Below are 22,850 nucleotides of genomic sequence, written 5' to 3' on the forward strand. Positions count from 1 at the left end.
AGTATTTTGTGAGCAGTTTTTTGCTTTTTCTGGAACAATTTGCATACTATCCTGAACGTGCTTGATCTTGACTGATCCCAGAAGCTAAGCAGGGTCAGGCCTGGTTAGTACTTGGATCGGACACTGCCTGGGAATACTGGGTTTTGATTCCTGCACTGAAGAGGGTTGGACTAGATGGCCCTCGGGGTCCCTTCCAGCTCTACGATTCTATGATTTCTTCTGACCAGAGTACTCTCAAAGTGGCTAACAATAAAGAAATATCCAATAATAAATGCAATTCAAAACCAAAAGACACAAATAGCATGACAGATAATGAAAACATCCAACTTTAATATGCAGCCCTGTTTAGGGAAGTTTTTAATGACTGATGTTTTAATGTATTTTTAATCTTTTGTTGGAAGCTGCCCAGCCAGATAGGTGGGGTATTATCATCATTATTATTATTATTATTATTATTATTATTATTAATAATAGGCTTGCACGAGAAAAACTGCCTTCTCCTGATGGAGGAGGTTTAAAAGAGAGCATTCCAAACCTTCCTCCAGAATGTGGGTACAGCCACAGGAAAAATCCTCTTGGGAGTCCTGACTAACTTAGCACCTGCCCCATGTGAGGCTGCAGTGGGTGGCCCTTCCATTAGATCTAAAATAACTTATTATAATACAATAAAATAATTCTGTACTGATTACTGGTACCCATAACAATAGCAGTTGCCACAAACAGTGAAACTTGCATGGCCTTGTGAGTTTTCCAGGTTGAGAGAGAAGGCAGCTAATATTGGTAAGAATGGGTTGCCTGTTGATTACTTAAGCCTCTCCTCTGACTCGTAGCAAAGTGCACCTTTGTCTGTGCTTAAGCCAACCTGAGATTTTGGCAAGCTTAAGAGGTCACGTAGCTTTTAATTCCTTGCCCAGCAGCCACTTTTCATCCCCCTTGGAATTCCCCCACCTACTCACACATGACAGACTGTGGCCCTGAGCAGTTTTTTTCCACCTGTGCAATTCCCAGTTGATCAATGTCCTGAATCTGGCCTTGGCGTTGTTAACGTTGCTTTTGTGTGTCTCCAGAGGCTTGCCCTGATGTACAGAATGCAAGTAGCAAACATTGACAAGTTTGAGGAGAAGCTGCGGGCAGCTGAGGAAGAGCTGAGCATTGACCTGAAGGACAGGATCCCAGTTTCCTACAAGCGCACTGGCTTCTTTGGAAAGTATGACATATTTAGAAGAAAGCTCCTCCACCATTGCAAGGCACTGTCTGCCCCACCCTCCATTTCTTGCCTTTCTTTCTCCACCCCACCATGCCCTCTGTGCTTCTTCCTCTTGCTTGCCATGTCTGTGTGTACAGTGTCTCCAAGCAGCCTTCCCTGACCTGACACTTTTCAGATGCTTTGGACTACAACTGCCATTAGGCTCAGCTAACAGAACTGTGCTGGCTTGGGCTGGCAGGAGTTGCAGTCCAAACTATCAGGAGGGTGCCAGCTTGGCAAAGCATGTCCTAAAAAGAGTTGGTGGCCTAGATTGGGACACCAGCAGCCACCACCAACCACAAATGTGTGAAACGCATGACACATACCACTTCCTGTGGTTAGCCAGCTAGGAGGTGACTTTGCCTGCTTCAGAAATTAATTGTATGACTTAGCTCTGTGAGATTTTCCATGGGAATAGCAAGGGAAGGGGCTGTGGATTGGGGCGACCAGAACCCAGCCTAAGCACCATAGACTTACAAAAGTATTTTCTTGTGAAAAGTGTGCCAATCTATTTTCCCAGAGAATACTGCAGGGTGGCTTGGTGAACATGGCAATGATCATAGTGTGGGGGATCCAATGGAGATAATGCCTTAACAGCCTGAGTGAGCCTCCCACACGGTATTATCTTTGGCTTATAAAAATAAACTCCCGAGCGTTTGCCCATTAAGACAACAGCCGACTGTACCTTTTGCGGACACTGACTCATAGGCCCCATGCTGAGCAGAAATGTTTTGCTAATCAAACCCCAAATGTCAATGTGAAGCAAGTGCTCCCATTAAACGTATGGACTTTGTTATGCAGAACCCCACATCCTTTGTCACAAGGATTTTGCAAAGGCTAAAGCTGTTAATACTGATGTAAAGTCAGAATGGGAATTGATGCTGAGAACAGGAGGAGGGCAGGAGCTTCTAAAGATGCAGGAATGCTGGCTTGGAACGTTTGTTTCTCCTTAATGATGGCAAGAGCCAGCTCTTCTTGTGGTCTTCTTTCTGCTGCTGCAGCAGCTTTTATCCACAAAAAAACGATTTATGGAATCTTGTCATCTCTGGCTGACGAGATTCTCTTCTAATAAGAATGGAAGGAGGCCTATAAACCATTCTGTTCCAGGGCCAGGCTTGGCTTTCTGAGGAGACTATGAAAAGAATTTCATGGGCAAAACATTTCTGGGTTTGTGGGGAGGAAGGTTTTTTATTCACTCTCCCCATTGTGCTTTACTTTCAGAGCTGACAGGCAAACTAAATTATTGACTGACTTACATAGGAAACTGCCTTAAACTGAGTCACACCATCGGTCTGACTGGCAGCGTCTCTCCAGGGTTTTCAGCAGGGGTCTTTCCCAGTCCTGCCTATAGTTGTCAGGAATTGAAACCTGGGACCTTCTGCATACAAAACAGATGCTCAGCCACTGAACTATGACACTTCCAGGAGCCAGGATGAAGAACGTCCGAAGTCCTCTCCATGGATCCCTTCAACATGAGCTACTGGCTGCAGATCGATTGATGCTTTCTTCCGCCATTACCTTATTTTCCATTTGGAATGTAAACTTTGTAGAAGCTACCCTTGTGCTGCTTTCACTGTTGAATCTGTGCCTTAACCACCACTTGTAATTATTTTTGGTGGGTATTTAAAAAAAATAACTTTTGCTTTTATCACTTGGCAATCTTGCATTGTGAAAGGTTGGTTATTTACCTGAAAGTTGCAGTCATTGAGAGTTGTGACTTGAATGAGGATGGTATTAAATCCTTTGGCCACCTCTAGCACTCCCAGCAGCCCACCACTTTCCCCACCTATGCCCACTGAATCTCAAACACCTGAGGACATTGCCCCACATGCTGGATGAGGCCTGCTTTCCACGACAGTTGCTCAGAGGAGCTGGTCTGAAGCACTTCACTGACTTAGGGAAGGGCCTTAGCTCATTGGTAGAGCAACTGCTTTGCATATGGAAAATTGTAGGTTCAGTCCCCACTGGTGTCTCCAGGTAGGGCTGGAAATGACCCTGCCTGAAATGCTGGAGAGATGTTCCCAGTCGGTGGAGACAATTGAGCTAGATGGGCCAGTGGACTCTGAGTAAGGCAGCTTCCTAGGTTTCCCTAGGTTTCAATGGAGCAATCTGCCCACAGTCAGAGACAACACACATTCTCTGTTAGCGACATTTGTTTAGAGCTCCCCCCAAAGCTTTATTGGAATTAATGCCAGCTGCACATTAACGCTTGAGAGTGAGAGCACAGAAGATGCCCCTTTACACTGCCCCCAAAGCTCATTGGGCTCTTGACCTGTTATTTGATTTAGACAGGCTCCTCCCCCCCCAAAAAAGCTGTACTCCAGATGTTGCAAAACTCCAGCTCCCATCATCCCTAACGTTTGGTCATGCTGGCTGATGGGAATTGCAGCTGAAGCGCCACAGGTTTCCTGTCCCTGCATCTTGAAACATTGCCATAGCTGCACTTCTGTCTCACAAATACAGTACTGGCTATGTTTTTGTCCGTTCATAACTGATACAGCAGTTGCTTAGGTCTGACCCTGGTTTGCTGTTGTCTTTGCAGCGTCCTCTATGCCCTGGGGATGGCTGCTGTGGGTGTTGGCATCCTGTGGTACATCTTTCGCCTGGCCGGGATGGCAGGAAGGGAAGGAGGCTTCAGTGCCTTTGTAAGTAGTTCTCCCTCCTGCTTTGTTTTGGGTGGGCCTGGCTTCTTCTTCCCTCCCCCAGCAAAGTCAACAGCGGATGAGAATTAAGCTGTGCCAAAGGCTGGGCGGCCCTGTGCTATGTCTTGCTGCTTTTCCTATCAGCTGACGGAACTTTACAGTATTTGGCCTCATGGGTGGGGTGGTGGGGGGGGGGCGTCCTCTGTCCCTCTAGGCTGGGAAGGCTGAGCTCAGGGAATCTGCAGGGCAGTTCTCTGCTGTTTTCAGGGCTCACTAATGACTTGCAGCTGGGAATGGCATTTCTTTTGCTTTTGTCTTGCCAGCAAATCTCACATGCAGCAGCGAACACAAATCCCTTGCTTTTAGCAAAATAACTTTTTTCAGTCTTTAAAGCTGCCTAAGCTTTTTGGACTGTGCTGTGAGCTGGCCTTCATACCTCCTGTCACATGCCTCCCTCCCAGCATCAGCCAAACCCCTGCCGCTCGGTCAGCTGAGGGGAAGGATGGTGATTTCTGTCTGTCTGCCTGCCTGCCTGCTTGGGAGGGACTGGGGGAGGTGGAAATGGGCTGGAAAAAATGTTCTGCAGTTCAGTAGCCCAGTCAGCTCTGCCCTACTCCCTTTGCTTCATAGCTGTGGAAGTTCCCAAGGCTCCCTCTTTACTTCCTTTAGGTGGGTGACACCCCTGGCACTTTTATTGATGCACTTCCAAGCTTGTGGCCTGCTGTAAGCTTAGTTGAAAGCCAACATTAGTAGCTGTTTTCAGCAAAGGATAATGAGCAGTTATGCAGAGGCTGTTTAGCTAAATTGTTGTTTTGTCTGTCGCTGCGGTTTAATGGAGGCTAGAATGCAGTGCCTGTTGCTTTTGAGGTCCCTGTTGCTCTGTTCGTCCTCTTCTCCCCCTGCCACCATTAAAAAAAAAGCCCCACCACCAAATCTCTTGCATAAGCAGCATTCTGAAAGCCAGGGAATTGAGTGGATCATGCTGCCATTTTGGTGGAGTGGTTGCCAGCCTGGCTAGCGAAACTAAAATTACAAGAGAGGAGTTCTAGAGAGCTCCTTCCATCTGATTTCTCTGTCTGTAGATTCTTGGCTGGAGGGTGGCGGCAGCAATTGTTTGAGGCATCCCTCCAGCTTGCTACTAACATTAAAACCTAGATCAAGATAGCAGCTGAGTGAGTGGAACCACAGCCCTTCTTACCTAAAGCAGAAAATAGAACAGAAAGGCAAATAAATGGTTTGCCCTGTGGAGGATGGCACATGGGCCCTGCCAAATGCAGCGTGAGCACTTCATTGCTCAGTGAACTGCTCTTCCTCCAAGCTCATAAGAATCAGGGCTTTGTATAACCCCTGCTTTTCTTTATTTGGCTATATCTTTCTTTCTCTCTCCCCTCCACCCTGCCCACCCCTCAACAGAGTCAGCTGAAGATGGCCCGCTTCACTATTGTGCATGGGAAATCTGGGAAAGGGATCAGCTTCAAGGATGTAGCAGGAATGCATGAGGCCAAAATGGAGGTCAAGGAATTTGTGGATTATCTGAAGGTAAGACAAGTGCTGGCAAGTGCAGCTGGGAAGTTGGGAATGGGAGGGATTGAGTGGGCAATGCTGTGAATCCAGTAATGCAGGTGTGGGGAACCTTTGGCCCTCCAGGTGTTGCGGCACTACAACTCCCATCATCTGTTGGCTATGCTTGCTTGATTTACCCTGTGCAGGAATGTTGTGGGACCTTTTATTTGTAGCGTATTTGTTTTTTTGGTCACACTTGCCCCAGGATTCTTGGGGATAGGGGTATCCTTTTTCAAATAGCACTCTTTTCATTATGCCTTTCCCATCACACTATTAGCTATAGGCCTCATGAGTAGTAGTGGGCCTGATTCTTTGTGGTGCAGGGGCAGAGGGCCTGTCTCTGAGCAAGGGGTGTGGTGTGGCTGAATGGGCAACCATCTTGTCTGCCCAGCCACTAAGGGACATGAGGGGGTGTTTCTTCTTGCATGCTGTCATACATGTGGGAAAGAACATCAGTGGAAGTTTGTGATTTGCTTCCTCCAGGAGAAGATGCAGAATGAGTATGCAGCTTAAAAAAAGTTTTTTCTCCTCCCACTCCTAGAGCCCAGATCGTTACCTACAGCTTGGTGCTAAAGTTCCCAAAGGTGCCCTGTTGCTTGGACCACCAGGCTGTGGCAAGACCTTGTTGGCAAAAGCTGTTGCTACTGAGGCCCAGGTGCCATTCCTGGCGATAGCTGGCTCTGAGTTTGTGGAGGTGATAGGAGGTAAGTCCTGGGGCGGGGAGGCTGGATTCACTTAGAGGTGGTGTGTGTATTTTTTTTTTAATCTTTGCTTCTTCAGCAGTCAGCTTTGATTTATTTAACAGAGCCAGCTAGGTGTGAGGCATTGTACAGAAGGAATGTGGTCCTTGCAATCTGTTTCTGTGGAGCAGAACTTGACTCGGGGCTCTCAACCCCCAGGAAGGCGGCCTGAGCAAGATTCCAGGCATCCACTCAAGGGGAAACGCAGTAGCTGAATAGGGATGGTGTATATCTGGGTAGATGTAAACACCTTCCCTCCCTAGCCCACTACAGTTTCCTTTCCACAGTTGATCAAAAGGCAGAGGGGTCTCTCTCCTTGGTGAGAGCTGGAAGGAGGACTCTGTGGGAGCCTGCTCAGCTTTCCCCTGAAACAAGCAAGCAAACAAAAAGTGTGTTCCTGTGGGCTTAATGAAAATGTGGCTTACCAGGAAGAAAGCTTTGTTCTCAGTTAGTTTATTTGTAGGAAACTTTGAAGCCCTCTCACAGCGACTGGTGCTTGTGTCCTGGGGCAGTACAGCATTTTCACTGACTGATCTAATACATACATACATATATATATACATACAAATATATATATGCGCGCGCACACACACACACACTCTCTGTGTATATATATGTATACACAGAGAGAGAGAGAGAGAGCGCTCCCCTCTTGACACCAGTTCTGCTGCTCTTCCTTTCTTCCACTCTGCCCAACTTCTGACCCTGGAACTTTCTAACTGAGACACCCAGTTCTGAATGGAGAGCAGCAGAAAATCCTTTTGGAGGAGCCAACCTAGTCCAATCAAAGGCACCCTGGAAAAAAAGTTGGGGGCTTCTTGTTTCCTGGTCTGCTGTTAGGCAGCAAATATCCTCCTAGTTCAATTTGGTTTCTTGTTGCTGCTGCGATCTCTGCTGGCACCTGAAACCAGGCAGCCCTCTGATAACCTACAACATAATAGCATATTTGAGCCCTGCTGGATCAGGCCAATGGCTCATCTAGTACAGTATCCTGTTCTCACAGTGACCAACTAAATGCCTATAGGAAGCCTGCAAGTGGGATTCAAGCACCAGAGCACCTATGATTTCCAGCTACTTTTATTAGCAACAAGGGCACTGTAGGCCTGTTGGACAAAGCACAACCAGCAGCCTTGGGACATATTTAAGATTCACCCTGGTGGAAGCTTGCGAGGGCCCAGATTCAGGAAGCAGAGCATGAGCCTATTTATTAGAATGGTTTTGTTCTCTCTTTTCCTTCCCCCCTCCCCCAACTCCCTTCTGTAGGACTTGGGGCTGCTCGCGTGCGGAGCCTCTTCAAAGAAGCCCGAGCCCGTGCACCCTGCATCGTCTACATTGATGAAATTGATGCTGTGGGGAAGAAACGCTCCACAAACATGTCTGGCTTCTCCAACACAGAGGAAGAGCAAACCTTAAACCAGCTGCTAGTAGAAATGGATGGTCAGTAGCTCAGGCGCATTCTCCAGTCTTGCTTTCTTCCTTGGCTTGTGGTCAGAAATATTTCTCCTTTCTCCACTCCAGGAGGAAAACTCTCCTCCTACTGTTGCCATGGTATTACTCACAGAAGATGGCAGCTCAAGCATGCCCCCACCCGCTCCCTGCCTTTCTCCCCCTTTTTTCCTTCATTGCTAAGCTTCTCTCTGTTGCCCAAGTACTCCTAGATTCTCCAAAGAGTTCCAAACTCTCCTTGTCACACTTTCCACCCCCCCTCACTCTCCAGTTTGACTTCGACCTGCATCCAGAAAGGGAGGGTCACAGTTGTAGGTTACAGGCAGGCCACTTCAACTAAGATTAGTTAGATGTGGTAACCAATGATATAATTCTAATAAATGCATAAAAAAAATTCCCAAGATGGGTGGGTTTAAAGCCTGTTTACTTGGAAAAGAAAGATTGGATGCAGAGGGGCAGAAGCAGATACAGTTAGTTCCTTCTGTTCTTGTCTAACTTTCTGCCTTCACTCCTTCAGCCAGTGCAATCCCACCCCAAAGCAAAACTTTGGCCACTCCCACTGCTCTCCTCTCCCAGCTCTGCCTACTGTCTTTCGGACCTGGCAGCAAGAAGCAAGAGAGATTCTCGTTTGGTTGCTAGGTTTCTTTTGGTTGCTTATTGCATGCCTTGTGTATTACTGCTATCACTGGGTCTCTTGGTAGCGACTCAAGGTATTGAGACTGGACCCATTGGTGGGTTCTTAAAACTCTCTGAAATGTACCACCTGGCTGGTTTTCCGCTTGTGTGCACAGGTGTGTGCACGTATGTGTCTGTGGCTGTAGAATTTCCTGTTCCCTAAGCTCTCTTGGGGAAAATATTTTCAGGTACTCCTTAGGGCAGGGATAGGGAACCTGTGGCCCTCCAGATTATGTTGGACACTAACTGCCATCAGCCCTAGCCAGCAATGGACAGACATGATATCCAGCAACATCTGGAGCTCCACAGGATCCCCAACCCTGCCTGAAATAAGTACAACATTTAGGGGGAGGCCAAGGCTAAGAAGCACCAAGTGGTGCTGGAAAGGTGGCCCAAGACTTCAAGCCTTAGCTAGCCTTTTGCTTCAGCTGGTATCTGTCTGGGAGAAGGCCTCTTCAGAAGTGCCTTGGCTGGGAGCCAGCCGAAGCTTCATCTGGCCCGAGCATAGCAGTATGCGGTGTGCTTGACAGACCCAGCCAGCGTCTTGCTTTGTCTCTAATATTGATGCAGCCACTCTGTACTGCTAGTGTAGCTGAAACTAGATGAGTGAGGTTGAAACGATGTTCTTTTAAAAGAGTCTCTGCTAAAGCACGAAAGCACCCTCTTTTGCTTCATGCTGGCTGATCAGAATGAACTGAGCTGAACTAAGGAACATGAGGAAAGCAGCTCCTGTGAGGAACAGTTGAAAGAGCCAAGTATGTTCAGCTTGGGGAAGGGAAGGTTGGGGGAAGACATGATCGCAGTCTTAAAATATAGGAAGGGCTGTCATTCAGGAGAGCATGGAGCAGACTTGCTCTCTTTTCCTCCAAGGGTGAGGAGGTCTAGAATGAATGGGCAAAAAGTACAGACTGCAGATTTTAGCTGAACTTTAGGAGAAAGTTCTGAATGGTAAGAGCTGTTTGACAACAGAACAGACTCTGCCTTGGGAGGTGGCGACTGTCCTTCTCTGGGCATACTGAATTACAGCCTGAGTGGTCACCTGTCAGGGATGTTGTGCTTGCATTCTGCATTGCAGGTCCTGGATTGAGCCAGAGGGGGACTAGTTGACCTCTAAGGTCCCTTCCATCACAAAGGTTATATGAAGAGTGTGTGTATGTGCGCACATGCTCCCATGCAATGTTAACTCTGCCATACAGCTTTGAGCATGATTGGTCCATTCTCCATGCACATACTGATCTTGGGCTCTACTAAAACTTGGATTTGAGCCTTGCTTTTTCCAAAAATTGAATAATCTTCCACCAGATGGTCAGAAGCCTCCCTGCTCTCAGCTAAAGTGTGCAAGCAGTCGACCACTCTTCATCCCTGAATAGAAGGTTGCTTGCTTTGTTAAATTTGCCATACTTTGGGTGGAAACAGAAGTGTATGCATATCCCAGTAGGTTGAGAGAGCCTGGGTAGTTGTGTAACAGGGAGAGCACCTGTTAGATCCAGAATTGCTTCCTTTCATTCTGCCCTTTGTGCCCTGGGAGTCGGGGAGGCAGCTCCTCTCCAGGAGTCTTGTTGCCTTAATCACACTCCGTTGCCAGTTCAGTCATGTTGAAGCTAGGGGTGTTGATTTGGGGGAGGGCGGAGAATAGATTGACAAGGGGTCACAGGATTATAAAAGGCTCAGTCTGGAGCCTTGCACTCCCAGGCCTTGTTCTGATGGTGTCTTTGGTGAGCACTGGAAAGCTTGTTGTGTTTGGTGATGGATCTGCTGGTTGTCTGATCTATTTTGGGAGCACTTCTTCCCAGGAGCAAAGCAGCTAATGTTCTGCTTGCACTAATCTTGCCATAGGAATGAAGCTGCTTAGCCCACGTGACTGACTCCCAGCGCCTTTATTTCCTTCCTTCTTGCCTTGCAAAATACCCTGACAGACTGGTGCACAGTTGTGCTTTGTTGTCTTCTGGAATTTGCCTCCACAGCATCCCGCAAGGAGGCAGAAGTGAGGCTCATTAGGTAGCAGCATGCAGTAGGAGAGTGGACCTCTGGGTTATCTGGAGGATAAATCCCTTGGGTGAGCTATTGTGCTCATCTCTTGGGCAGCGTGGGGAGAATATGCCCATGCTGCCCCCACTCTAAGGCAGCAGTGTGTGCTTCTGCAGTTCAAGCAAGGAAGAAGCCTAGCTATATCTGCCTCATGCCAAAAGCTTCCTGTGTAGCTTGTATTTGGCTGGCTGCATTGCCCCACAGCTGTGGTCATGCCATTTAAAGATGGCAGTTCTGCCAAATGCACGCTGCCGCTAAAATGTTATCTTCAGTATACTGACAACTGCTAGAATGCAAACTGTTAACATAATTGTGAGAGAAGTTGCATCAATGGATTAACAAATAAGTTGTATGAATGCTGGTCACATTTGAGTCTAGCGGGCTTCAGTGTCTTCTGCAATTCAGGGATTGGAATTGTAAGGACAGGACAATTAAAAATATATATTTCTGTGTGTTCTTAGTTGTATAAAATGTGCAATAAACCATTTAAAGGAGGAAATTGTGTCCAGATCTCTAGCGTTCTGGCATTTATATAATCCACATGAGTCAATTTTCGCTAGATAGGTCCACGAGCACCTGCTTGATTGCAGCCTCTTCTTTCCCCGCCCATGACCTTGCATATTAAAGCATGTTTGTGTACATTTGACCTCTCATGCAGGGAAATCTCTCTCTCTGGAGCTTCTTGGACAGGTGGCACATTCCATTCACTTCTGCTCTTCACATTTTTCTCTGTTGCAGGCATGGGGACCACCGATCATGTCATAGTGCTAGCATCCACCAACCGGGCAGATATCTTGGACAATGCTCTCATGAGACCTGGGAGGCTTGACCGCCACATTTTTATTGATCTGCCTACTCTGCAGGTATTATTTGGACCCACCTCTGCTGTGACTCTTGGATTCTGTGGTTAAGGTATTGGGCAGTGGCAGAGGCTAGGCAGTGGATTGTGGACACTTGTCTTCTTTAGTATTTGACTCACAATTGGTGCACTCAATCCCAGGAACTGGATTCACTCCATTGTTGGTTTTCTGCTATAAGGGCGTTTCTGTCGCTTCCTGTTGGAGCTCTAGCAGAATCTCGGCTTTGTGAATGGTGCATTCAAATTGCAGGCCTACATGAGCTCAGTAAACCTATAAAACCAGGTCTGCTGGGTTTATGTTGACCCACAATTGGAAGAGCACGAACCATAAAGTTCAGTAGTCAGTGTCAATCGGACAGTCAGGAACTATGAGGATTTCCACACAAATTTACTTAAAACAACAACAACAACCTTTGTGCTAAGAAAAGGAACTGGTTATGCGAGAGGCACCTTTTGGGAGTACTGCAGTAATAGTTCTCAGAACATGACCCTTGTGCCTTTGCTGTGGTGCTTTTAAGCAATGGACCAAATGCTTTCAATCAGATTTGTGTGTGTAGATGGATGCAGAATCACACAGTATGAATTTGTGCATTTAGAACTCTTAAGGCAGGCTTGGCCTGACTTCAGTCTTGCGTGGTCTGCTTTTTAAAAACACACACACAACTGAAATCTCTGGTTCAAGCATGTCTTTTTTAAAAACACACACACACACACAAAACCCCCCCACAGAGCTTAAAATAGCTCCCTGCTTGCATCCCTAGGTATTTGACTGCTAGCCAGGTAGAAAAGAGTCTTGCGTGTTTCCAGAAGACATTTGGGGCTTCTTGTGATCTCAGTAGGCAGAGTTAAGTGCACGCAGTGGGAAGCATAGAAAACGGCCCAAAGAAAAGGAACCTCCTTGTCCTCCTCCTCCTCCATTAATCCTATGTAAGGTTTCCTTTTCTCCCCACTGCCCTCCCCGGAACAGCTCATAAATGGCTGCATCCGCTTGGGCGGTAAGCAGGACCTGAATTGAGATGAGGGTTTTCCTTTTTAAACAGCACCAGCATCCCCTCCTCCCATCTGGGGCTTCGCTATCCTCCTGCTCCTCCAGGTTTTCGCTTAAAATACCTCAAATGCCTGATACGATCTGGCACCGGAAAAGTGAGCTGTGCAGCTGCTTTGAAGGAGGAAGGAGAAGGAAATCCTGGCAGCTGAGCCCACTGCTTTAATCAGGACCGCCTGGACCAGCTGAATGAGTCACTTGCTGGCCTGTAGCCAGCTAGATCTGGCCCCCTCGCCCCAATTGCAAATTGCCTCTCTTCATTCAAGGAGAGGGGAGCATCTGCAAAGCCCCAATTCTCTCTCCCTCTGTCTGTCTCCCCCACCCCCCACCCGCTCAGTCATGCAAGTGCTATGATGACAGAAACATTAAGGAATAAATCAAAATTAATAGGAGGGGGGTATAGCGAGAGGAATGACCTTTGGAGGGAAGAGCCAATGACTTCTTGCAATGACTTCTTTACATCTGTCCTGCATTTGAAAGAAGCCGTGGAAGTATCCAGAACCTGGAAAGATAGGCAAGCAAGAGAGACTCTGCCCCCTGGTGGTTTTGCCTTGTAATAATCATGGCTTTGCCAAGCCTGGCATCTTCCGTTGAGTAGAGATTCCTTCTTTCAGAAATCCTGCTTCTGAAGAAGCAGCAACCCCAAATGCATGGTGAGCCTTGTTGGGGTGGCAATCTACTCCAGCTCCTCTTCAGGCCTCTCCCAAAAGGCATCTTGATTTGAGCCTACAACAGGGGTAGCAGCCCTGCCTCATATTGCTGGTCTGCAACTTGCGTCATGACCATTGGCTGAGGCTGGCAGGAACATCTGGAGGGCACTCTGTTCACTACCACTTGCCTACAGTCTGTATTTTCAATAGAAACTACTCAGGTTCTGTGGGGCAGCGTGTATTTTTCTACACACACGGGCACACAGGCTTTTAAAAATGCTTTAAAAAATCTAATATTTTTAGACTGTGTTGTGGACTCCTGTTCTTTTGCCTTGCCACTTCTCTCTCCTTTCAGTTGCTTTATCCCAAGCTAAGGAGGATGCACAGTGTCCTCAAGCCAAAGCCCACGTCCTAGTGAGACTACCCACTACACCACACTGGCTCCAATAGTTTTTGGATGGTTTATGCATGTTTTGACATAGGGATGATAGCAATCTTCTGTAAAGTCTAGAGAAGCAGTTGCAGGGGTGGATGAAGGTCTACCTGGTCCATCATTCTTTGCAAGAATAAGTAACAAACAAATAAGAATAAATAAACAGGAAGGCTGTGAACCTGGGACTCCCTTCTACCCACCCTTTTGCTTTTAGAGGACAAGTTGATGTCAGCATCTTCCTTTCTTCTGATGCCCATTTGTGCCCTTCAGCATCAGCTGCGCCATGCAAAACTGCTCTGTCTTGTTCCTTGCAGGAGAGGCGGGAGATCTTTGAGCAGCACCTGAAGGGCCTGAAGCTGTCTCAGGCTGGCACTTTTTATTCCCAGCGCTTGGCTGAGCTCACTCCGGGGTTCAGTGGTATGTAAGAGCAGCTGTTTGTCTGGTTTTCCTTTGTTTTGTTGTTGTTGCTGTTTGCATCCAGCCACATGTTAGCAATCTCTGTAGCGCACTTTAGTCATGTATGGCTTGGCTACCTTCCACCCGGCTGCTTCCTTCCAATGCTGCTGCTGTGTGTGATGTGAAAGAAAAGAGGGCCAAAGCCCCCCCCCCCCCCAGTGCTGTAGTTATGCTGGATGGAAATTGACACACAGACTAGTACCTAGCCTGGTTGTGCTAAATCCATGAATCGGCCAGTTTTCCAGCATTTTTGTTAGTTTTTCTTCCAACAGAGGTAGTAAAAAACAATTCGTGCTTGGCGTGTGTGACGCAGATTTTTGTGGGGTTGGAGCTGCTGCTTCTGGTTGTGCCTGCTGGAAACTTAGTAGCTGGAAAATCAGTGCAATTATCTGGGGAAATGTTTCTGCAGTCTAAAATATTTTAACTGAGCAGTTCAGCATTGGATTAGCTTGAGAGAAACGGGTAGGACATTCCTGCTTTCCTGAGCCTCTAGTCCATCTCCGAGCTCAGAACAAAGCTGTGAATTTCCTGTTTGTGGAGTATCCTCTGTGAGTTCCCCGCTGGTGGCCCCCGCTCTGCCTCTTCCGTGATTCCTTTGAGCAGCCCCCACACCACCCACATGCTCAAAACTCAGAACAGATGTGCCTTCTCCTCCCTGGAGAAACTTGTGTGATTGTGGTCAGAAGAGCCCCAGCGGGCAATGCCAAGCCCAGGCCACCCTCTCCTAAGCCCAGCTTGAGACGGCGCTTGATTAACTCATTGCTGTCCACCATGAAGCCTCTCCTTGAGGGTCACCTTGTGGTTTTGAATCTAGCATACAGAGCACAACAGCGAGAGGCTTGCAAGATCCTGCTTCTTTCTGCTTTGCATAACAGCCCCTTCCCCCCTCACTTCCTGATTCCTCCTCCTTTGTACTCTGCTTTTTAAAAACTCTTATTTGCAGAACAACTTTTTTTTATCACAGTAAAATGCGACAAAGGGAAGCTGATTGAAAAGAAATTCATAGAAAGCACTAATGGTTGCCAGTAGTACCCCTAAAAAGATGTGGCAACATTCTTGACAACAGGAAGTCCAATTCAGGGAAAATAACAAATCAGAGTTAGAGATCAAGCATGTTACTTAGCCAGAGTGATAAAAAAGGGATATATTGTGCCAACAACTACATAATAAATACACTGTTAAACATTTCAAGCCTAGAATGTCGGCTCTGCCTCTCATTACCTTGACTAAAACAAAACAATCTCGTTTTTAAAAATAGGTCATAGAAGCAGCTTAAAGAAGCAGCTCTGTCAGATACTAGAAATGCCCACACTTTATCAAGCAATGCTACAGAGGTTTGATTCTGTTCTGTGATTTAGGGAAAAAAAGTTGCCACTGTAAACAGGTGGGCTACAAGAGTCGAAGCAGGTACACATAGCTTCTTTACATAACCTAACAATGCCACAGGGATGTAATGTGGGGGCATTGCATGTAATGGATTTGAAAAGTTGCAGAATCTTAACCCCAAACGAGCAGCATTTTAGGGCATCACATTCAGGTATTGAAGAGGAATCTCTTGATGCAAGTGGAGAGCAGTTAACATTCAGGTGGCATTGGACATCAGGCAAGGTGGTGCCAGCACCTCAAAGGCTGCACTGCTTCATCTTCTTTTCTTGCAACCTAAGAAAAACTGGTGGCTAAAGACAGGAGGACGTTGTTGCTGTAATTATTGTTATTAAAATTGTATACCAGCCTCCCTAAGGAGCCTAGGTTGGCAAACACACAATCAAAGCATTAAAAAAATGCTCCAGTATAGACACAGACAAGGGACGCGGGTGGCGCTGTGGGTAAAACCTCAGTGCCTAGGACTTGCTGATCATAAGGTCGGCGGTTCGAATCCCCGCGGCGGGGTGAGCTCCCGTCTTTCAGTCCCAGCTCCTGCCCACCTAGCAGTTCGAAAGCACCCTTAAGTGCAAGTAGATAAATAGGTACCGCTTTATAGCGGGAAGGTAAACGCCGTTTCCGTGTGCGGCACTGGTGCTGGCTCGCCAGTTGCAGCTTCATCACGCTGGCCACGTGACCCGGAAGTGTCTTCGGACAGCGCTGGCTCCCGGCCTCTTGAGCAAGATGAGCGCGCAACCCTAGAGTCAGTCACGACTGGCCTGTATGGGCAGGGGTACCTTTACCTTTACCTTATAGACACAGACAGGGAAAAGCCTTCACTTAAAAGGCTTGTTGGAAGAGGAAAGTCTTCAGTTGGGTAGAACTGGTCCCAACCTGGGGTTTGGGAGGATAGTACATCATTCTCAGGGTCCAACCGGTCATATTTTTAGGTGTTGGGAAGGAAATTTCATCCCCTCTTCATAATGGCAAGTGGTGACTTGGGCAATTTCTTCCCCTACTCCTTCCGTGTTGGTGTTACAGGTTGGCTTGTTTGCTTGATTCCCCTGGAGTCACTACCTACCCTTCAGGTGCATCCTTGGGTGCCGAGTACTGTACCATTTTTATACACCCTCTTTGAGTTGTTCCATGGAGGATCATTGCTTGGGAGAGGATGTTGGGCTTGATAGTTACCTGCTCTGTTCCCGCTCTCTGATCCCAAGAAAACCCAATGAGTGTGTGTTGCTCTGTCTACAGGAGCAGACATAGCCAACATCTGTAATGAGGCCGCTCTCCACGCAGCAAGGGAGGGGCATAAGTCCATCGACACATTCAATTTTGAGTACGCTGTGGAGAGAGTCATTGCAGGTAAGGTTTCTTTTTGGGTGACATGTTGGTCAGTTTTCTTCAGTCTACGGTAAAGTGTAACATGATAAAGGGTTTTGCCATCATTGCCAGTTTAACACAGCCAAGCTGCCAGTGGACAGCTGCAGGGTGAAGGAGCATAAATGGAGTGGTGTGAATCAGGTCTGCTTAATTAGAGACCACGAAGAAGCCTCTCTGTTTGGGTGTATATGTTTTACAATACCTTGGCTTTGCTGGCCTTAATGGGGGCTTTCCATGTATTGTTAGGGTCTTGCTTTGTGCATAGCTACAATTTCTGAAGACTGCCTGGTGAGTGGCAGGAGATTTTTGTGTGTTGATTTTTATCAAGGAATACGTTGCTGGAATCCAACCTTTGCATATATATTTCAGCAGTTGCCTTCTCCAGGGAAAAATCTTAAGGGCTTGCCCTATCCTACATGGACCATTTATTTGGATACACTCCTGTAGGGCCAGAGTTTAATAGGCTGTTTAAAAGTGGTATCAGGGTCTGAAGGATGAATTGACAGACCTGTGTTATTGCAACTATCAATGCAATAAAGAATTGTTGCTGGCTCTCTTAGGCCTTGGGTCATGATAGCGGAGAGTTCTCTGACTTACAGCTGAGTGATAGTGCATAAGGGGCAGAGAAAGCCTTTTCCCTTCTCAGCCTTGCAGATTAAAATAGTGGTGCACCTTAGTAGCATATCCTGGGAAATGGAATTTATGTCCTCCATCTGCCCCACAGGGACCGCTAAAAAGAGCAAAATCCTGTCGCCGGAGGAGCGGAGAGTTGTGGCATTTCATGAGTCAGGTCACACACTTGTAGGCTGGCTGTTGGAGCACACAGAGGCAGCGATGAAGGTAGATTTGCTCTCTGCCCTGAGCTTGGGACATGGGACATGGTAATCAAGAGCAGCTGATGCCTCTTGAACTCATTCTCTGCAATACAAGTTGGGCCTCTCCTTTTTTCTTTTCTTCCCTTCCCACTATCTCACAGGTTTCCATCGCTCCTCGCACCAATGCTGCCTTGGGCTTCACCCAGATCCTGCCAAAGGACCAATACCTCCTTACCAAGGACCAGCTCTTTGAGCGGATGTGCATGGCCCTGGGAGGGAGAGTTTCAGAAGCCATCACCTTTAATAAAGTCACTACAGGTGAGGAAGCCAAATATGTGCTTCATCTTGTTGACCTCCTGTCTTTCAGTTGTGCTGCAGGCTTCTCTTTGTTAAATGTCCTTCCACTGTGCTTGAGCAATGAAGCCAATGAGCTTGCATAGACATTACTCCCAGCCCCCAGAATAGGAGGGGGGTATCTTGACACTTCTGATGCATGTAGCACTACCCCTTAAGTTCTTTTTTATCCATTGTTTACTCCAGGGGCACAAGATGACCTGAGGAAGGTCACCAAGATAGCCTATTCAATGGTGAAGCAATATGGGATGGTGCCCAATGTTGGATACTTGTCCTTCCCAGAAAAGGAAAGTACCCCAGGGATAGGACGGCGTCCCTTCAGCCACGGACTCCAGCAAATTATGGACCATGTAAGTTCTCTTCATGGATATAAAGCTCCAACAAAAATGCTTGCCTGTTCACAGGTTTTAAAGGGCCCTGAAGCAGAGCCGTTTTGTTATGTTGCAGCTTCCCAGGGAGAATAAGGCTAATCATGTGAGACTGTAACCACTAGCCCAGAGGAATTCGCAGTGTGAATGCCACTTTTCGAAGGAAAGGGCTTTATTGCCCAAGTTGGCTTGTGTTGACCCTTGTAAACAGGATGCAAACAAGATTAGCTTGGCACTGCAAAGTGTGTGTGGTTATGGAGAAGGAGGCCAACTGCCAATCCTGAAGTCTAGCTGAACACCATCCCATGTCTTCCTGTACATTTTTGTTGCTGCTAGCAGCATCTTTGCTGTGCTTTTCAGTTGCTTCAAGGGTTCTAGTCTTGGATAGGTCCCAGTCCTAAGGGGATGATGCTGGTAGAATTCTAAACCAATAAAGACCCAAACTTACTAAGTCACTGCCTTCCTTCCCACACAATAAAAGCCGCTCATTGAATTGACTTACGGCAAGTGCTAGAAAAAGGTTAGGACTAATCACTTGAAGGAAGCATATAAACAGAACTGGAGGGGAATAGTTAGGCTGAACATTGCCTAGTCCTACTTTAAATGTGAGATGTGCCATCACACTCTGCACCCAACTAAGCTCTTCTTTACCCATGAGCTGTTCTTCATTAGGATCTCTGGGGCTCTGTGTCTTTGCTGAAGGGGTATGAACTGCAGCTCAGAATCTTAATCTCTCTTGGCTCAGCCTTGTTGCTATAACTCCTCCTCTGGTTTTTGTTTCCCTTCTAGGAAGCAAAGATGCTGGTGGCCCAAGCCTACAGGCGCACAGAGAAACTGCTGTTAGAGAATCGGGACAAACTGAAAGCAGTAAGGCTTGCAGAACACCAGAGGGATTCAGATTGAATTGGGCGTGGGGGTGACTGGGAAGCGGGGGTGATCCAGACTCAGAACCCTGCTCTGCTGTTGAAAGTTCAGTGGCTGGCCATGGGCAAGTTGCTTCTCTTTAGCCTAGCTACAGGGTAGCTTGTGAGGCTTCAAAAAGTGCTTTGAGCAACTTGGCAGGGGAGGACTGGTTTTTTAAAAACAAGGTAGCAGCTCCTCTGCTGAGAGCCAACTAAGAGAGCAAAACTAAGATGATTCCTCTGCAGAGTCTTAGATACTGTTTTGGTTGCCACTTGCATTGGGAAGCACGGCAGCCCTTTTCCTTGGCTGATAGTGGCAAGAAGCAGTGGGTTGTGGCGCATTTCAGCTCCTTGTGATGCCAGGAATGTGAAGGGAGAAACTCTTAGAGCTGCAGGGTAGGAGGCCTGATGTAACATTCCTCAAATGGCCCCACATGTGCATCCTTGTCCCTTTCTTTGTACATTCACACCACTGCCATACTTTTTTCTTTCATAGCTACATACACAATACTTCTCTTAATGGTTATCTTTGCTTTATGCAATGGCACCTGGCATGGGAGAAGAGAGGTGTGTGTAGAGTGCAAGTTCTTTCCTGCATGTGATAAACTGTCCTCAAACTGTTGCTTCCTTTTAAGATCAAGGGGGGGCGGCGGAGGAAAAAAGAATCCTTTGAATGGAATGTGGTGTCCTAAAGCAGGTGCAGGAAACCTGTGGCGCTCCAAATGTTGTTGGATTACAACACCCATCATCCCTGACCTTTGGCCATGCTGGCTTCAGGGACTGATGGGGGTTGGAGTCCAGCAACGTCTGAAAGGTCTTAGGTTTCCATCCCTGTCCTTGAGAGTGCTTTCCTTGAGGTGAGTTGGTCCTTGCATCAGCCAGTGGATGGCTGAGCCCCAGTGTATCCTTTTTCCATGTTTAGGTTTCTCTGGCCTGTGTGTGCATGCAAATGCTTACCATCTGTCACCTTTTCTGTGTCTAGCTGGCCGATGCCCTGCTGGAGAAAGAAGTCATCAACTACGATGACATAGAAGCCTTGATTGGGCCTCCTCCACATGGGCCCAAGAAAATGATTAGCCCTCAGAGCTGGATTGAGGCTGAGAGGGACAAACAAGATATGGGAGATGAAGAGGCACCTCAGTCACCCCAGAGCCGAGAGGAGGAGGAAGAGTTTGACCAGAGACCAGTTTGAAAATGCCCAAGTGAGATAAGGGACTGAGCAGCTTCCTTTCTGAACTAGAGGCGCAAAGAGAGTTATTTCATGCCTGTGTGTAGGCTGCTCTGCTCATATTTTGTGATGGGCTGCGAGCAGGGTCCAACTTCCCCTGCTCTAAAAATGATCAAGCTGTGGTTGACGTATGTGTATGGGCTCATCAAGGCTCATTGGGAAGGGTCCCAGTGCCTCTGGGTCACCAGCTTACAGTTAGGGGAATGTGTGTGGTCAGTCTGGGCAGAACCAGCCATTGTGTCATAGTCCTCCCACAAAAGCAGCTGCTGTGCTCTGCTTCATCATCTTCTTTTTTCTGGTGCCACACACTGCAACCCTCCTTTGACATGACAGCAATAGCTGCATCACTAGCATCCAGAGTTTAATGCTTCTCCCTAGAACCAACAACACAAATATTTCCCTGATTTTTATGCATGTCTCTTGAGGTGTAGAAAGTCTGATATGGACAATGGAGATGTAGATTTCCTTTGACCTATGTCACCATGCCACAAAGATATAGGTCCTTTGACCTATGTAACTCTGGCCACAAAGATAGGGGCAGGCACAACCTCTGAATGCTGGTGGGGCTCCCTGGAGTGACTTGGAAGGGAGAGAGAATCCTCAAGCCTTTCGGAGAGTACTCTGGCTGGCTGGTAGCTTCTGGTTCTTACAGGCCTTTAGACTGAATGTGTCTCTAAAGCAGCTTGTAACAGGAGTTGGGTGGGGGGAGGGATAGTCAGTTTCCTGCTGTACAATAACAGCTGAAGGGAGGTGGAGTGGAGAGAGAAAAGGGCTAGCTGCATTTTCAAACACACTCCATAGATTATTTCCATGAGGACTATTGTCTGTATCCTTATACAACCCTTGTCCAGATTTTCCTCCACTCCTGCCAATATTTAATTGGCAGTTCTCAAAACTGCCTCTTTTCTGAGACTACCCTCGTGCATAGATGGGATGAGCGTGCACACATTTGCACTCTGAATTGCCTCAACGTGAAGAGAGTTTGCTATTTAGAACTGCGGCTATTAAAATCCCTGGAGATCCTCCTGAATATGTATTTCAACATGTGATATTGCACTACGACATAAAAGAAAACCAAGCATTTCAGCATTGGTCTGTAAGCAGTCCCTTTCTCCATCTCCCCCAGTGGGCCTTGAAAGAAAAGTCATTGGTGATCTTTGTGTACCACCTAGTGGTCTATTGACAAATTTGTACCAAATTGCTGTATATCTGTGACAATATCTGTGGGGCAGTATGCTAAGTTTCTGAATCACAGTGGCAGTAATTTAGCCCATTTCCCTCCAAGAGGGAGCCAGACTCGCCAGACTCACTGGCAGTAGCTGAGCTTTAGCACAAGGGTGGTTAATGCTTTGGCTCATGGAATTGCAGAGATGAAAGGGATCCCAAGGGCCATCTAGTCCAGCCCCCTGCAATGCAGGAATGTTAGCTAAATCATACATGACAGATGGCCATCTCGCATCTGCTTAAAAACCTCCATCTATAGTGGCATCATATTGAAAGAAATTCTGGAGCAAGAAAGTCATGTTAAATTTAACTGTGCTGGGTCTTGGCATATGAAATGGTTGGTATGTCTCTCCAGTTGGGTATTTCTCAGGAAAATGAAATTTGAAAATTGTTCAATTGAAGAAGTTGTCACTGGGGGAGGGATGGTAAGAGAGCCACAAGTGTTCCCCACCTTGATTTTTCCACTTTTCTTATCTTTCCAAGAGTTCCTGCTCAATGTATTTATAAACCATGACCTAGCACAAACTGTAATAAATCTCTATCATCTCAGCTGCTTGTATCTTTGCCATCTATTAAAAAATGAAATAAACTTTTACAGAACTCAAATACCACACACTAGTCATTTATCGTCATTCTCAATGGGCGTGAGTCCTCATTTAAACTGTTCTATTACTGCAAATACAATCTATGACATTAATATGTGCCATTTTCAGTATATGCAACTCACTGTAGTCTGTTCAATGAAGTGCACTGTGTTCCCTTGCTTAAAATGCCGCTAGTGGGGAGTCTGCTATACCTGATGCGATAAAAAATTCTCATTGGCCAAGCTATGCCAGTGCTCAATAGTGCCTGGCTGTTGGGGAGCAGGATGCTGAAGTATCTTTATCAGATCCTACAGAGCTTTTCTTAAGTGTGTCACAGTGTTATTCGGGCTACAATGTTATGCATGCAATATTGCTTGTTAGCCCTTTTAAGCTCAGTAAGACTTTAGATATGCGTGCATCAGTTCAGGCTACTGTAGGCTCAGGTTACTGCAGATGCTATCCGTGACATTAATATGTGCCATTTTCAACATGTACAATTCACTGCTGTCTGTTCCTTTTAGTGGCAATAGGGGAGAATCACCTAGATTTGGCCCAACGGAGAATCTTATTGGCCACAGTTAAGGAAGTGCTCATGGTGCCTGGCCACTGGGGAGCAAGGTATTGAACTCTGATTTATCAGATCCTGCAGAACTTTTATTACGTTTGTCACAGTGAAATTGGGGTTACAATTCTAAGGACATTAGAACAGCATGCTGGATTTTTGTTCAGAATTCTGTATTCTGAGTGGCTAACCAGATGCCAATGGGACACCAGTAAGCAGGACTTGTGCACTATAAAAGTGGGATGTTGGGTTTCCTGTGTAATGAGCACATTTATTCAGAAATAG

The 22,850-nt window shown here is 46.9% G+C and overlaps 1 protein-coding gene across 1 annotated transcript in view; it reads left to right on the forward strand.

Annotated features, from left to right (window-relative positions):
• Window positions 1–22,025, forward strand: part of SPG7 (SPG7 matrix AAA peptidase subunit, paraplegin) — a 33,152-nt gene extending 11,127 nt beyond the window's left edge. Inside the window, exons 5-17 of the mRNA XM_081016578.1 lie at window positions 1,068–1,207; window positions 3,789–3,891; window positions 5,302–5,427; window positions 5,993–6,155; window positions 7,455–7,628; window positions 11,079–11,203; window positions 13,642–13,744; window positions 16,400–16,510; window positions 17,253–17,368; window positions 17,505–17,661; window positions 17,884–18,047; window positions 18,855–18,932; window positions 19,950–22,025. Coding sequence (XP_080872704.1) covers window positions 1,068–1,207; window positions 3,789–3,891; window positions 5,302–5,427; window positions 5,993–6,155; window positions 7,455–7,628; window positions 11,079–11,203; window positions 13,642–13,744; window positions 16,400–16,510; window positions 17,253–17,368; window positions 17,505–17,661; window positions 17,884–18,047; window positions 18,855–18,932; window positions 19,950–20,159 — 1,770 coding nt within the window. The 3' untranslated portion in view covers window positions 20,160–22,025. The remainder of the gene's footprint in view (window positions 1–1,067; window positions 1,208–3,788; window positions 3,892–5,301; window positions 5,428–5,992; window positions 6,156–7,454; window positions 7,629–11,078; window positions 11,204–13,641; window positions 13,745–16,399; window positions 16,511–17,252; window positions 17,369–17,504; window positions 17,662–17,883; window positions 18,048–18,854; window positions 18,933–19,949) is intronic.
• Window positions 22,026–22,850: the final 825 nt, after the last annotated feature.

The sequence above is a fragment of the Podarcis pityusensis genome (genome assembly GCF_964106645.2).
Source record: "Podarcis pityusensis genome assembly, chromosome: 8".
NCBI classification, from domain to species: domain Eukaryota; kingdom Metazoa; phylum Chordata; class Lepidosauria; order Squamata; family Lacertidae; genus Podarcis; species Podarcis pityusensis.